The sequence below is a fragment of the Callorhinchus milii genome, unplaced genomic scaffold (genome assembly GCF_018977255.1).
Source record: "Callorhinchus milii isolate IMCB2004 unplaced genomic scaffold, IMCB_Cmil_1.0 Scaffold2, whole genome shotgun sequence".
NCBI classification, from domain to species: domain Eukaryota; kingdom Metazoa; phylum Chordata; class Chondrichthyes; order Chimaeriformes; family Callorhinchidae; genus Callorhinchus; species Callorhinchus milii.
The window spans coordinates 65,511,781-65,528,256 of record NW_024704743.1 but is presented as its reverse complement, the minus strand read 5'-3'; the positions used below and the strand labels follow the sequence as shown (position 1 = coordinate 65,528,256).

The 16,476-nt window shown below is 41.7% G+C and overlaps 1 protein-coding gene across 3 annotated transcripts in view; it reads right to left on the bottom strand.

Annotated features, from left to right (window-relative positions):
* Positions 1–16,476, bottom strand: part of LOC103181200 (tensin-3) — a 261,229-nt gene that overhangs the window by 147,205 nt on the left and 97,548 nt on the right. For all 3 annotated transcript variants that reach the window (XM_007897502.2, XM_007897497.2, XM_007897498.2), the window contains exons 2-3: positions 11,409–11,523; positions 7,016–7,053 (exon numbers count right to left, since the gene is read on the bottom strand). Coding sequence is in view for 2 of the 3 variants with exons in the window: in XM_007897497.2 (XP_007895688.2) it covers positions 7,016–7,053; positions 11,409–11,523 (153 nt within the window). In the remaining variant the exon portion in view is untranslated. The remainder of the gene's footprint in view (positions 1–7,015; positions 7,054–11,408; positions 11,524–16,476) is intronic.

Below are 16,476 nucleotides of genomic sequence, written 5' to 3'. Positions count from 1 at the left end.
CCTTATGGCATGAGGATGGTCCTCTGTGATGTACTATAGTTTCAGAAGCCTTGTGTTATTACTGTTGTGAAAAGCCAAAATAGTTTACGTCGCAACTAGCTTTTTCAACCTAATATGCGCCACTCAACAGTAAAATAGTAAACAAACAGCATTCATGGACAGAAATTCCACCTGGGTCTAGATTTACACTATTAACAACATTTTTGAGCATACAGAATTAGGCAAAATGTTGAATTCTATCTCGATGTTGCAGAGCTTAAAATAAACTTTCAAAAACCTGGCTTCAACATAAAGTCTGAATTGAAGAATTTGCCCAAATCTGGATGCTCTAAGATACTGCATAAATAAAGTAAATCTAGATTCAGGTAGAATTTCTCCCCATCAGTGCAAAGCTTTTATTTCACAATAAACACTGCTGATTTTGAAAACGTCAGCTCCTCACCCACAGTGAGTGTTGACTATCTGCAGAAACGTAATTTGTACATTACTAGCTCTGATTAAATGTTTAGTTTCAGTACATACAGTTATGAAACATATAAATTATCTCAGCAAATCCTTTTTCCAACTGTGATCCAGAGTCAGCATCTGAAACTTCTGCCTCGCGAAATACCACAGGGTGGAAGGGCAGGGAGAGAGAAAATTAGCATTTTGGTTCTTCCAGTATCCCACGAGCTAATATGCCATAAGAAATGCTAGACAAACACTATACAAAAGGCTTCTGTTACACACAAAAGCCATCTCATCTGAGATAGTTCAGTCCCTGGCAGGAACATGTCTGAGAATACAAAGAATGCAGCTTTCTATTAATTTTTATAGAGTTGAAACAAAATCACCTCTACAGAGCTCACCTACATTCTATGAATTTCAGAGACATTGTACTGAACACAAACATTAATTCACAAGAGGATAAGCACAAGTTGTCTCTGACAAACATTATCTTAACCTCATAAAATGCAGCAAAGATATTAAACCTAAATATAAATATCCCGATAACTCTGCTCTCAGATTTGTTGCAGAAAAGTGGAATACAAACCGGTGCAGTGGATGAGTAACAACTGATGTGTGACTGGCATATTGAAGCTGCTCTTCAGAATCTGGGAAAGAAGCAGTGAGCCCATGTCTGCAGCAGAGCTTAAGTTTACCACAGTTGAGCCTTTCGGATATACAGCTGCAGTCTGTACTTTTCATAGATGTCTAGACCTCTTTTTCAAACACATTTTCAACCTTAAGGTGGAAATCAGCTAAGAAATAATGGTAAGGTATTTGATGGAAATATTCTCTGAAAAGGTTACATTTATCTCCTGCAAGCTTAACACTTTCTTTTTCAGGAAAGATAAAAGTCATTGATAAACCTGGAGAGAAGTGTAAATAAACTGAAAGAAGTATTACTCTTGGATTTTCTATGGAACCTTTTTTCAGCTGATCAGCCAAGTAAAACAAACCTGCAGCCCTGCACACTGAATCCAGTGTGTTCTCCAAACAAACAGAAAACTCAAATTTGCCACATGCAAAGTAACAGCAAAGATATCTTTCCACCTTAAGAAACCCTTGGAAATTAAACTGTGAGAAAGTATTTACAGTACAAGCCTTCAAGGGCTCTCTTTCTGGAGTAAAGCCAGAAATGAAATGGCTGGAAAAGTGAGACAGCTCAGTTACAGCTTGAATATTTAAAGGAGTTCAATTTGTCATGTGCGCTCCAAAATGTTTGACATTTTCATCCTCACTACAGGGGATGCATTTTTGGTGCCTGTGCAATGAGACTGTTAGCACTGCAACCACTTACTTTACATTAAGCCGATTACCCTCATACCACCAACATCTGCTCACTACTTTCAAATAAACAGTGAAGAAATTCAATTACCAACTTGTGTTTCAAATGAAAACATAAAACTAAATGTATCATATACAGCAGAGATCATTATCTGTATTAACTGCCCCATTGCAGAGAAGCTAACAATGCCCATAATTGGACATCATGCAAAATACAAATTGGCTAGAGCGCCAACAAAAAAATAATCCTTGCATTTGATACAATTCCTCGATGTCGAAATGTTTAATTTTATTATCAAGTGTAGTGACTACTTTTTTTGGGTGAACACAGCAACTAATTTCCTCACAGTCATCTATACTAATAAATCTATACTAATGAAACGACAATGTCTGGCTGTGTGCGCTTCAAGAAGGATCTCATTAACCGATTGACATAGAGGCATGATTTATACCTCATTGGAAATGTCTTGCAACCGAGAGTGACATGGGCATATTTGTTTTCAGGTATCTCATATTGTTCATGAGTTATGACCTACAATGTATTTCAGTTTTGTGTTTTTTGCTGCAGTTACAACTGGTGGTCGCTGAGGCATCGTGTAGTTACCCACTCTGGATGACTGTGGCGCTGTGGCATCCTGAGTCACAGAGCACGCACGTAGCCAAAAGGCGGCGGGAACAACATAAAGAACACACAGAAGCTAAGCTGCAGCAACAACAACAAAATTACACTTTTAAAGCACCTTTCACATTGGGAGGACATCCCAGTGATTACAAATTATACATTTATAATTATAAAGAAGCCTAAGTGAAAATCAAACCTTTCAAGGATAAGTGTGTCTATCTGTGTGTCAATCTATATTCTATATTGGATGCTTTGGTTGCAAGGGAAGCTGTAACGGGTACAGCTGGTATACTATAAACAGCAATGAAACTCGCTTTTCTCTCTCTCTCTCTGCCACTTTGACTCTCATTCTGTGAGACTATTTTTCTCTTTCATTATGTCTCTTTTGTTCTCTTTCTCGGAGTCTCTACATCTCTCTTTAACACTACAAAATATGTCTCTAACCTGAAAATGCAGAATGTAAAAATAAATTACAAATAAAACCTTGGCCCAACAAAAAAAACACTGTTGGTGCTTATGTGCGAAGTTGCACTCGTGTACATGAGATTGGTCACATCAAGTAGCCAGACTCTGAGAGGCCGTAGAAATATTGCACACAACTGGCACATTATTTTTGCCTTGTGGAAATCTTCGTGTCCAACTTCCATTTCCAAAGTCTATGCTGATAAACAGACACATGAACAATTGGAGCTCCACTGTGTAAATCAACAGGTATACATTTCCATCACTTTAGGTGAAGTGTACGAACTTATAATACTGTCCAGAGTACTGTAAATCGCTATTGTATATTAAACAAACAAATCAACTCCATCTTTTCCTTCCCTTATAAATCATCCATATTCAGTCACATGCTTTAAATGCAAGATCAAAAAAGGTTGTGGGTATAAGACCTACATCAGGATTTTGGATGAGACATTAAACAACGGACCCATCAGCCTGTTTATTTGGAAGGTAAAGATCCAACAACACTATTAGAAAAGAGAAGGGGATTTCTCTTTGTAATGCTAGCCAGCAAAACTTCAGATAAATTGGTTGTTTACTTAAAGCCTGTGAGTGGAACCTTGCTGTGTGCCGGATTTGCCCACAAATACAGCCATTACCTGCAATTATTTGTGAGATCTTTCAACATTTCAAGTGCTATATCAATTATATGTATTATTATTACAAATAATTATAACTTTTATTCAGTGAGCTATAAACAAGCTACACAGCACAGAACACATCATGCTATTTTTTAAAAGATGAAAAACAACTTTCTCAATCCACAACAACAATTTACATCCATCTACGGCCTTTCACATCAAGAAGACGTGTCAAAACTCTTCACACAGCTGATTTGAGAACCCAAGCTGGTGTGTGTCCCTTGGGGGTGTGGGTGGAAAATAAGATGACTAAAAAAACAGAACCTCCCTGGCACCAAAGGTATTCCTCTCATCGGGTTCCTCTCCCTCTCTCCAAGTGAGAACCTTACACACCTCCATCACCTCGATTAAGATATAGGCCTGTGACACATCTATTCCCCAATACGTGATTCATCAGTTGTCAATAATCGGATAGTCATACATTTTCAGCTTTGTTAAATCTTTTGGAATGAGACACTTGGTGTCTAGACTTCACAATGATCAAACTTTGTTTCTGCGTAACCTTGGGCAGCACAAACCTGATCAAATCAGATGCCAGACAAATCTATCACAAATAGAAGAGTTTAAAAATACACTCCTGCCTTTTTTGATAAGACTTTCTCTACACCCATGGGCGCTCTTCCTTTTTCTGTTTACCTTCAATTATAATGGTGTCAGATTGTGGGAACCACGATATTTCTAAACCGGACTGTTTAATCTCCGTTACCTGAGGTGCCTACATTGTTTGCCTGACGTACTGATAATCATAGTACAGGTAGTTCTTTATATTGAAATATCAGATTTCTAGGTCAACTTTTTGTTAAGGGGTGCATAAATTAGCTGGAATTTGTGGCACTAAAGAATTTAGGAGCTATTCAGATGTACTTTTGCATAATGAACAGTATGAAGCAAACACTAATCTAACCATACATTGTAATGGGTTTGTGGTAATTGTACCTTTAAAATCAGAAGGTTGCAGTCTCAATCTCAGTGAGGACAGGCAGCAATGGAGGACAGGGGGAGAAGGGGGTAATTGGAAAGACTAAAATTGACCTCGGTGTCTCTGGATAAGGATGGGAGACTCAGTAATCTTAATACTGCTGATCACTAGGATCCATACTGGAAAATGCATGAATGTGGACAGGAGCTAAGACAGTAGGTGAGAACAGGATCAAGCTCCGCTGCAATGTGTAACGTATAAAAACACCTTCTCCCTAGCTTTGGCACAAAAGCTTGGCCTGAAGCCAGTCAAAGCCTTCGACTACCACTATCAGCGCCCGCCATCGTTGTTTCAAAATAGGAAGAATGAGATCTGAGTGCCACTTGAATGGCACAGAATATAAGCCTAACATGATCTAAGACAGGTTCCTCTGGGTTAGAGAAGGAAGGGGAGGAAAATCAGCTCACACTCCCCAATGGTTATCCAGAGTCCCCTTCCACAAAGTACATGTGTGCATTCATCGGGTGAGGAAAGAATCAGGCTCAGCTGTAATGGCCCCTACAGCTGTACAACCGGCCAAACCCTATCAACACCCACTCTCAAGACTCACACATAAATTGCCACTCCAGCATTCTGCTGGTTGCCAAGTGCAATTGAGACCTCCCATCTGATATCCCTCTGATTTGCTAGGAGATTTATGTCTTCATCGGGCACCTCCGCACCACAGAATGGTTCAGATCAAAAACTGAGGGGAGTGGCCAAATGAAGCCACGGCAACTGCTTGCCAACATGCATTAGCACTCCAATGCCTCACTGAGCTGCCATCAAGTACCAATCTTAACTCGAAACAATAACAGCTGTAAAAACAAGAGTAAAGTTCACCTGAAACCATAAAACATGTTTTCAATTACCTCAGAACTCAGACAAATTTTCAATGGAAAAAATACCAGGCCAAATGGCGACAAGATGTCAAACAATGCAAACAGCCGGACATAACCAGAGGGTTTGTTGCAGCAGAACGTAACTACACTTGTTTTTTTCCTTATAATGGCATGAAGATTACCGCAAATCAGGAAACAGTTATAGTCATTTTAATTTTGTGCATTTCAATTTACCAAGAATTTCATTTATCACCAGGCCATGTTGACCAGGATTTTCATAAAACTGGTTTCGTTCAAAAGCCCTGGTAAAGTCAGGACATGAGAACTCCTTATGTAGCACTTCCCCCATTTAGAGAAAAAGCCTGAAGTTAGCCCCTCATCACTTAGATTCTTAATGCTGACCAGATTTTTTAAAAAAAATTAGAGAGTTAATGTAGCAGTGGAGCACATATTAATATCCCGTCTGCACAATTTATTGTTCAAGGTCACCCTGGACTGCATTCCAATGTTCTTTTGATTAAAAGCACCCTATGTAGAATACTTTGGGGAAAGTCATTAACAAAGCATTAACAAATTCCATTTCTGTGTCAACAGTCCTATTCACATTGTAAGGTCAAGCTTTAGTTATACCAGCAAACCTAGACTTAAAGGGGTTTCTGTGCAACACTTATGAGCTCAAATCGCACTGCAATTTATACTTACTTTGTTACTTACGGAGGTACTAAAACCATTGTTTACACTCCCTGTTGTTTCAGGGAAGCTGTACTGCAGCCAAAGTATCTCCATCAATACCATCTTCAGTCAATCATGAGCAACTCCGAAGCAACAACTCTAAGTCTCATTGTAATGTGTAGACAAACCCAATACCCCAAAATCCCTCTCTCAACTGTAAGACTTAAAACCTAAATTTGCACAGAATTTTGGAAAACTCAAAATCAATTTAATCTTAATTTGGAAAATAGTTTTCTGTAGTTACTTCTAACACCTGAAGGAACGCCAGCTGCCAAACTTTCGCAAAAAAGCTGCATGAACTTGGATTGTAACATAATGGATCTAAACAGTAAACCTCTTGTTGGAGGTGCTTCCTGCACATGGTTTGATAAGGTAGTTAAACAAAATTGTTCTATTTATTTTTTAAAAATGGCTGGTTCTAAGTGTTATTTTCCCACCAGTCCAATTCCTTTTACAATATACTGGAACAGTCTGTCCAGGTTGACAGTGGAGGGAGACAGAAGATGCAATGTGAAGCAAACACAAGGAGCATTATAGTAATATTATTTTTGTAACATCTTCCCGCAGCAAGGCTACTGAGATCAATAGCTCATTCCCGTCCTTCACACTGCTAAGGGGTAGTGCAGTAAATTAGACCTTCAACATTTTGCAGGAACATGAATAATCAAAATTGTCTTAGGTCCCAAGTACCTCAGATTTGGGTTAATTCAAAGCAATAGTTTTCCAATAAATGTCCAGAAAAGAAATTGTACCTTTCTCAGGTGAGAACAATCTTTGCAGGAGATTTAGAAGGCCAATGAGGCCATATGAATTTCACTAATACCTTTGAAGGGACTTGCATAGCAGAGAATGAAACCGTGCATCATAGATAGTCAAAGTAATTTGATCTTTTTATCACATTCTACATAGTGATTTACAAATGAATTCTCTACTTTTTGTTCCTTCTTACCTTTGACTCGCATTTCTTGTGGCAAGCATATTTGCAGACTGAAAAAGAAACAAAAAAAAATTATAAACAATTGGGCTAGTATCCCGAATTTGTGTTGTACAAGTCAACGGGTCTCACAAAACAACCCTAAAAAAAGTTAAAAATCATTTTTCCTGTGTAATATAATACTGTCAGTTTATAACATGATTTCCAAGGTTAGCTGTCAATCATACCCCATGATCTACCATTGCAATAGGTGTCAGTCTCTTGCCTCTGAGTCTGAAGTTGTGGGTTCAAGCCCTACTTTTGGAGCACTGAGACCATGGTCTAGGCTGACAATCCGATGTAGTCCTGGACAACACTGCATTGTCAATGGTGCTGTCCTTCAGATGAAATATTGAACTGAGGTCCCATCTGTCTGTTCAGGAGGCCAATAAAGATCCCATGGCATTTTTCAAAAAGTGGATGGAATTTCTTGTGGTGTCCTGACCAACAATTATCCAGATAAAAATTAGTCATTCATTTCATGGCTGCTTGTAGCACAATGCCTTGCACAACTTGGCTGTTTTGTTCATCTACAAATAGGCAAGTCACTACACTTTACACTAGATCCTGTGAAGTGCTTTGTAACTTTTGATATGAAAGGTGCTATATCAAATGTAACCACTAGTATTCTTATTGCTCCACAGCAATAGGACACAGTTATACGGGTGATGCAGACCTCACATTCACAGCATGAATCAAATGTGATTATTATGTTAGTTATACACTGAAGGTCAGAGGCAATTCTAAAATGGTCACAGCAACCTCTCTCTTCAGTCAAACAGGTCAACAAACAGATAGTTTAACTGTTTATAATATAACTCTTGGTTAAATAAGTGATGATTATACTGGAAGCATTAACCATCTGGAGAAATAACCACATGAATGTATCATTTTTTAAAAAACGCTTGCTGCCGTAATGAGATGATTGTAGGGTGGGTATTATTCAGGGATGAGATCTTGTGCCTTTTTCATCCATACTTATCTTGTGATTTAGTTAATTCCAGGAGATGAACAGAAACTGACATCAGCAACCCAAAATCTATAACGAACCCCTCCCAACACCACATATTATTCAAACAAACAAAATATACAAGAGAGTTACATCCAAGATGCCAACAACCAGAAGTTAAGAGTTTCCAAATGTCTGAATCAAGTTACTGCTCAACAATCTTCTCCCAGAGATTGTTATCCTCCACCTTAAAATAAAAGAGTTGGGAGTATTAGTTTGGAGATCCCATGTTTTCATTTAGTCGCTTTATATTTCTCCAGCATACCTCTCAAGATCTCACTCTGGGTCCTATGTGACGCTGCTCATTTGGGTGGTAAGCGCACTGTACAATGTGGAACTGGGCCACATAGACCAGAAAACACCCAGGTTTGATTTGGGTATGTACTGAAGAAGCTAATCACAATAGGAGCAGCAGTAGGGCACTCGACAAATGGCCTTGACAGCTTTGGGTAGGAAAGAGGGAAAATGTGTTTGATTTTGCACTCTTGACAACTACTCAGTAGCTCCTGTTGTGAGAACAGATCTAGCACCTCCCCATAACTGTTTATCTGGCCGATATTTCACCTAGACTCGCACGTGAATTATGAGCCTTATCATGACAGAACAACCGCAAAACTATAAAGTACATATAAAAAATCTTCAGGCAAAACTACATTTCACATCATTGCTCTTACATGACTACAAGCATCCTGTTACATACAAACACGAGGAGTGGCTAACCACGATTTGCTAGGGAATGGCATTGTGGGAGGCACTGGAAGTGTGCAACCATATCCCAGCACCAGTCAGTACATCCAGGATGTAAAGGTTGGGGTGGGGGAGTGACCCAAAACAGAATTAAACAACTCCCACACAGGGAATGATGTTTGCTGTAGGGACACCTTAAAAGGGCTGAGCCACAAATACAAAATCCCTGCTTAACTAAAATAATGTGAGAAAATCTGATTGTCTGTATAAGAAACTGACTTTAGATAGGAAGGAGCTCTCACACTTCAAATCCAATACCACACACAGGACACTGGATTGCATACATCCCTCATACCTCAAGAGCTAACACGCCCTTGCTGCATGCCAAAACCACAAACACGTGGCACCCTGTGGCACACGTCTGCACCTCACACATATTTGCACATAGTAATGCATCCAGATAGTCATGAACTAAACCACATATCCCACACAAGCACTTACATGCTCTTGGTGCCGCCACACACACACAAGCAAGCATACACACACACACGTGCACACACAAGCAAGCACACACACACAAGCAAGTACACATGCACACAAGCAAACACACACACACACACAAGCAAGCACACACACACACAAGCAAGCACACACACACACACAAGCAAGCACACACACACACACAAGCAAGCACACACACACACAAGCACACACACAAGCACACAAGCACACACACACACAAGCAAGCACACACACACACACACAAGCAAGCACACACACAAGCAAGCACACACACACACACGCACACACACAAGCACACACCCACACAAGCACACACCCACACACAAGCACACACACACACAAGCACACACACAAGCACACACCCACACACAAGCACACAAACACACACAAGCACACACACACACACACAAGCACACACACAAGCACACACCCACACACAAGCACACAAGCACACACACGCAAGCAAGCACACACACGCAAGCAAGCACACACACGCAAGCACACACACACACGCAAGCACACACACACACGCAAGCACACACACACACGCAAGCACACACACACACGCAAGCACACACACACACGCAAGCACGCACACACGCAAGCACGCACACACACGCAAGCACACACACACGCAAGCACACCACACGCAAGCACACACACACAAGCAAGCACACACACGCAAGCACACACACACACGCAAGCACACACACACACGCAAGCAAGCACACACACGCAAGCAAGCACACACACGCAAGCACACATACACATGCAAGCACACACAGAACCCACCTGAACAGCTTCACCACCAAAGACAAGCAGAAGAGAAAAAAGAGGGAAGAAAATTATTCAATTAAAATCGTTGGGAGAGTGAAAGTAGTCAAGACAGTTGTGAAACAGAGCAAATAATACCAGTGAAGTATTCTTGTGGAGAGATATGTCAGTCTCTTATTTTTTGGGCATATTTTTGCTTGCTTACATTTACTTCAATAAAATCCTTATTATTTCTTCCTTTTTTTAAGAATTCTCATTATTTAGTTGATATTGAACATTAATGATTATTTCCCATTTTCAGAAATGACTAAATATTTATGATTTACTCACTCTCAATCATTTCAGTTATATATAAATGCAGAAAACTCTGAATAGCTGCTGCCCACACAAAACGGGTTTGGTTTCAAATCATTCTGGAGCCCCTTAAAAGTTATACAGTATATAAAAGTCATTTTAGTGTAATAGTTACAGCACTTTATTCCAAGGACATGATAGAGATGTATTGTTCACTAACTAACCCCTGTTCCTTTAGATGAGGATAGGGAGAATCAATTCTGCATTGCATAGTTGAAAGTATGCATAGCTTACTACATAAAGTGTTTCTTTGCTTCCTTAACATAAGATTTTTCCTAAATGCAACATTTTCTTCTCCCTTCTCCCCTTCTGTCCTATTACTATCTTTCCTTCCCCCCTCTCCACACACTCCACCACACCCCCCACCCCACCCAGACATACAGTTCAGATCCCTCTGTGCAGCGAAGGAGTTGGGAAAACCTCAGAACCATCGCCAATATCTATCTTTCCTATTCACCAGTAGGTGCACAACAGCAGCTCAACGTAGTCAATCTTCTAATTCCCCACTACCTTCCCTCTGCCAACCGGGGAATGACTATTCTCTGCTCAGTATCTATACCAGACGAAAGAGAGAAGGCCAATTAAATGAAACTGGTTGCAACATAGCTCCAACGGGTACAGCTATTTAAACAATAAACCAAACATTTTATTTTATTGAATTAGAAGTTAATGTTTCATTTGCAAAACTAGTGGCAAATTATTATTTGCGCTGCCTTACAAAATACCACACACATTTTTGGCTCTTTGTGCCAAGTTTCGGGAAAAAAACATGTTAAAACTGAATCTGTTTATATCAGTCACTAATATGGAGTCAAATACCTTGTTAATGGACGTTTGTAACTTATACACAGTTTACAATTGAGTAATTTTGTAATAGGTAAAGTAATTGAAAGGCATTTTAAGAACTACTTTTTGTTTCCATTGGCAAGTTGCAAAATGACAATGATAAAGCTTTGAAGAAAGACAATCAGCACTATTACAGTTACACTGCACTGAATCTAGTGGTATATTCTGGAGGCTCACCTCTGCAGGAAAGACCTTGGCTGTTGCTGATGACTTGCTTGCAGATGCTGCAGGGCTTGGGCTTCTTGAAAGTCTTGTTCTTGAATGTGTGGGAACTAGAAGCTAACTCTTCAGGCTGAAATATCAAAGACAAGAAGCTTAAGCCTATTTGTGTGGGGAAAAAACAACCTGAATGTCAGATAGCAGAATGTTTACTTCTTTGTAAGTCAAATAGGATTTGCAGTAACATCAAAGGTCATGAATGGAAATAAGGTAACAATAGATTAGCATCCATAGAACATCGCTCCAGAACTTGAACATTTTCAGAATCACTGCAAAACCTCCAGCAATAATCATTATCTTGATTTTATCAAGATAATGATTAATGAAGATGTGGAGTCCTGTAGCTCAGTGGTTAGAGCGAGAGACCTGGGTTCAATTCCCTGCAGGGCCAAACTTTGGGCAAGTTTCCTTACTCCACATGCCTGATAATAATCCCTCAAGGAAATAAATAAAATAACAAGTTGGTGACTCAATCCACTGTGCGACACTGCTGTGAGCAATTGGCTACCGTGTTTCACCCACAAATATACAGTCAATTCACTTTACAGTACATTCTGTGAAGCGCTTTGAGACACCTAGAAGACATGAAAAGCGCTATATCAAATGCAAGGATTATTATTATTTTTTATTAATTTATTACACAGAAGTATGACTATTCTCAATATTCATTCATTCACACCTTCTTTAGAATGAGACTTGCAAGTAACTGAAGCTCTCAGTTACTGAGGTATGAAAAGTCTGTTGGCCTTTGTTCTTTCAATCTATTTTAAGAAAGTGACAGATGAGACTTTTTTCTTAAATTATCACACTCATCCTGAACAATACGTGTCTTGAACTTGCCCTCTCAACTCACACCCAGTCGTCCTGCACCAAGTCACAAGAAGACTCTCAATGGAGACATGTAGTTATTAAATTATAGTAAAGGTCACCACAGCACAGCCAGCAGCAACCACTCAATTACACACTTGGTCGTCTCATTTCAATAGCTTCTCATCATCTCTAAATTACATCCAATTCTAAAGCTCGTAAACTCACAATACAGCCTACCTCCCATAACTTGTGACCCTCAAGAGATTTAGCACTGTACTCCAATAGTCTCTCTGTCTGTGTTTACAGCCCACACAGCTGCGGGATGTTGCCAGTGTCGGCATTCAGTTCTGTTCTCCTATCACCTCCTTCTTTCAGCAAGAATGGATGGGAATGTTATTAAGGTTATCCCGACTCCCACAGTGCAAGATTCTCAGGATTCAACAAAGACAGCAGCTTTGGCTAGATATTCACCACGGAGTTTGTGCAATGTGTGACTCACCCTTGAGCAAGTCACTTCTTACGATTGTGGACAGGGATGAAAAGTTCAACATCCAAAGTAGAGCTCTTGGTTTTCTGGGGGACCATTGACAAGAAGCCTGCAATCAGCTAGCTATACTTTAACTCACACAAGCTCACACCACCACCCAAAAATAAACAAAAACTCAGAAAATGCCAACACTGAATTTTAATGCAGACAGATGCAAAGTCATGCATATTGGAATAAAAGGCAAGGAACACGTACAAAATCATGGGGTGTCCATAAATAGATTTAAAGAATGAAAAGGATTTGGTCATAATTATTGATGATTCACTTAAGGTTCAAAATCAATTAGCTGCTGTCAAAAAAAAATCAAGTTCGAGTTTATCTTAATACATTCATCTGTAAATTGAAATAAATAATTCTGTTCCACATAGATTGCTTGTGAAACCAAATCTAGGTGTTGTTTTGAATACCCTACGTTTTAAAGGGCACTAAAGTATTGGTAAGGGATTCAAATAAATGCAACAAAGATGATTCTGAGCCTCAAGTGCTAAAAATGTTCTAAGTTATAAGACGAGCCTTGCAGAACTAAACTCATTCTTGTTATAGAAAATGACTAGGGGGACATAATCCAAATTTGGATTACAATGATGTGAGGTGTGTAAAAGTATTAAACATTCCGCAAAAGCAGGACTGGATGGCATAGATCTAAAATTAAATGTGCATATATGAGCACCTTACCCACTATCACACCTCAAACCTTTCCCTCAAAATTCTCATCTACCGCCCCACAAGCCCTCCCCCACCTTCATCCCTGACATCTCCACCCTTCTATCTTCCCTCTCCCTTTGCTCTGAACGCCTCCGCATCCTTGGCGATTACAACCTTCACTTCACCCCCTCCTGCTCTACCTCTGCTGACTTCCTTATCTCCTCCCTCAATCTCTCCCTCCACATCCACTCCGCAACCCACGTCCGCGGTCGCCCCCTCGACCTGGTGATCACTCGGGGCCTCACCATCTCGGTCCTCACCATCATCGACAAAGCGATCTCGGACCATCATTTCAACTCCCTTAATTCCTCAATCCCTCTCCCCACTGCCACCCACCTCCAACTCATACCACCCCTGGAAAAAAATCTCCCCCCCACTCCCTCTCGGCTGCCTTGGAGTCATCTGAACTCCTTCCCCTCTGGGCGTTCTCCTGTACTGACCTATCCTTTTATATTATATATTACATTATAATATAATACTAATCCCTCCAAAACAAAACAATAATAAATTGGTCATTCTCAATCCACGACTGTTTGTGGGACATTGCTGTGCGCAATTGGCTGCCCCGTTTCGCCCACAAATATACGGTCAATTCACATTACAGTATATTCTGTGAAGCGCTTTGAGATGTCTAGAAGACGTGAAAAGCCCTATACCAAATGCAAGGATTATTATTATTATTATTATCCTCCTCGATCAACTTTCTACACAGCTCCTTCTCCTCCACTCGATTCCTTCGCTCCCCTCTCTTCCCGAACCGTCTCCTACTCACGCAAATCACCTTGGTACATCAGCCATCTTCGCTCCCTTAAAGACCAGGTGCGTTCCGCTGAGCTCGCCTGGCTTAAATCAAACCTAACTGTTCACCGGCAAATTTGGCTGGACTATGTCAAATCCTACTGCTCTGCCCTCGCCTCCGCTAAATCATTGTTCTACTCCAAGACAATCATGGAGGCTAAGGACAACCCTAGGCTCCTCTTCTCCATGCCAAACCGACTCCTCCGCCCACCCTCTCACGCCTCACCCATCCTCACCTTTAATGCCAACTGCTGGACTTCCTCGAATCCAAAGTCGAGGGAATCTGCTCAGCTGCCTCTACCACTGCAACTATTACCCCCTCCCCATCTCCTCCTCCCACCCCAGCCCCTAACCATCGCTCCCTCCACATCTTTGAACCCGTCTCCCCCTCCTCGCTCATCACAACCATAAACCGTATGAAACCTACCACCTGCTCCCTGGATCCTATCCCTACCCCCCTCCTTACCTCCTAGCTCCACCTCCTTGCTCCTCTACTCCTTGTGGAGTCCTGTAGCTCAGTGGTCAGAGCACTCGCTTTGCAAGCGAGAGACCTAAGTTCAATTCCAGGCAGGGCGAAACCTTGGGCAAGTTTCCTTACTCCACACACCTAATAATAATCCCTCCAAAAACTAAAAACAATAATAAATTGGTCATTTTCAATCTACGACTGTTTGTGGGACATTGCTGTGCGCAATTGGCTGCCGCGTTCGCCCACAAATATACAGTCAATTCACTTTACAGTGTGTTCTGTGAAGCGCTTTGGGACATCCTCCCGACGTGAAAAGCGCTATATCAAATGCAAGGATTATTATTATTATTATTATTACTCATTGACTTTGTTAACCTCTCCCTGTCCTGTGGTACTGTTCCCACCCCTTTAAAAAACGCTGTCATCACTCCTGTCCTTAAAAAAACCCTTCCTGGACCCTTCTCTACTCTCCACCTACCGCCCCCTCTCCAAGGTCCTGGAACGAGTTGTTGCTTCTAAGCTTTGCTCTTTTTTCTCCTGCCACTCCCTTCTCGAACCCCTCCAATCGGGCTTCTGTGTCTCCCACAGCACAGAAACCACTCTGGTCAAAGTGACAAATGACATTCTGTCCATCTGCAAGCAGGGCTCCCTCTGCCTCCTCGTCTTCCTTGACCTCTCTGCTGCTTTCGACACCGTCGACCACTCTATCCTCATCCACCGCCTCTCCTCTCACCTCAACATCCAAGCCACTGTCCTTGACTGGTTCAGGTCGTACCTCTCAAACCGCCTGTACTTCATCTCCTCAAATGCTGCTCCTCTAGCCCCGGGACCGTTCCTCAGGGCTCTGTCCTTGGTCCCCTCCTCTTCAATATCTATATGCTCCCTCTTGGTGACATCATCCGCAGACATGGGGTCAACTTCCACATGTATGCGGATGACACCCAACTCTACCTCTCTGCCTCCACCTTGACTTCAGTACCACTGCTGTCCTGACAGAATGTCTGTCAGACATCAAGTCCTGGATGAGAGCTAACTTTCTTCAGTTGAACGTCAACAAGATCGAGGCTCTCCTGATTGGCTCCCATCAGCACCTCCTCATCTCAGACGCCGACAGTATCACCATCCATAGTTGCACACTCCACCTTGCTAAGCCAGTCCAGAACCTTGGGGTCTTGTTCGACCCTCAACTATTCTTTCTACTCCACATTCACGCCATGACCAGCTCTGCCTTCCACCTCCTCCACAACGTCATTCGATTCCGACACAGTCTCACACCTCAGGCCACTGAAACCATCATACATGCCTTCATTACATGGAGGCTCGACTATGCAAACTCCCTGCTTGTCGGCCTCCCCAACTCCTTCCTCCACAGGCTGCAGATCATCCAGAACTCTGCAGCACATGTCCTCTCCCGCACCAGGCTCCATGACCCTAACACCCCCACCCTTGTCCACTGGCTTCCCATCACACAGAGGATACAGTTCAAGATCCTGGTCCTCCCCCCTAACTCTCCGACCTCCTAACCCCTTACCATCCCACTCAGCGGGCTCCGGCCTGCTTCACGCCCCCCGCCTTGCTCGCTCCACTATCGGCGGGCGGGACTTCCGCCACTCTGCACTCCCTCTGGAATCCATCCCGCAGTCCCTCCATCTCGCCCCCTCCCTCGCCACCTTCAAGACCCATCTGAAGACCCTCCT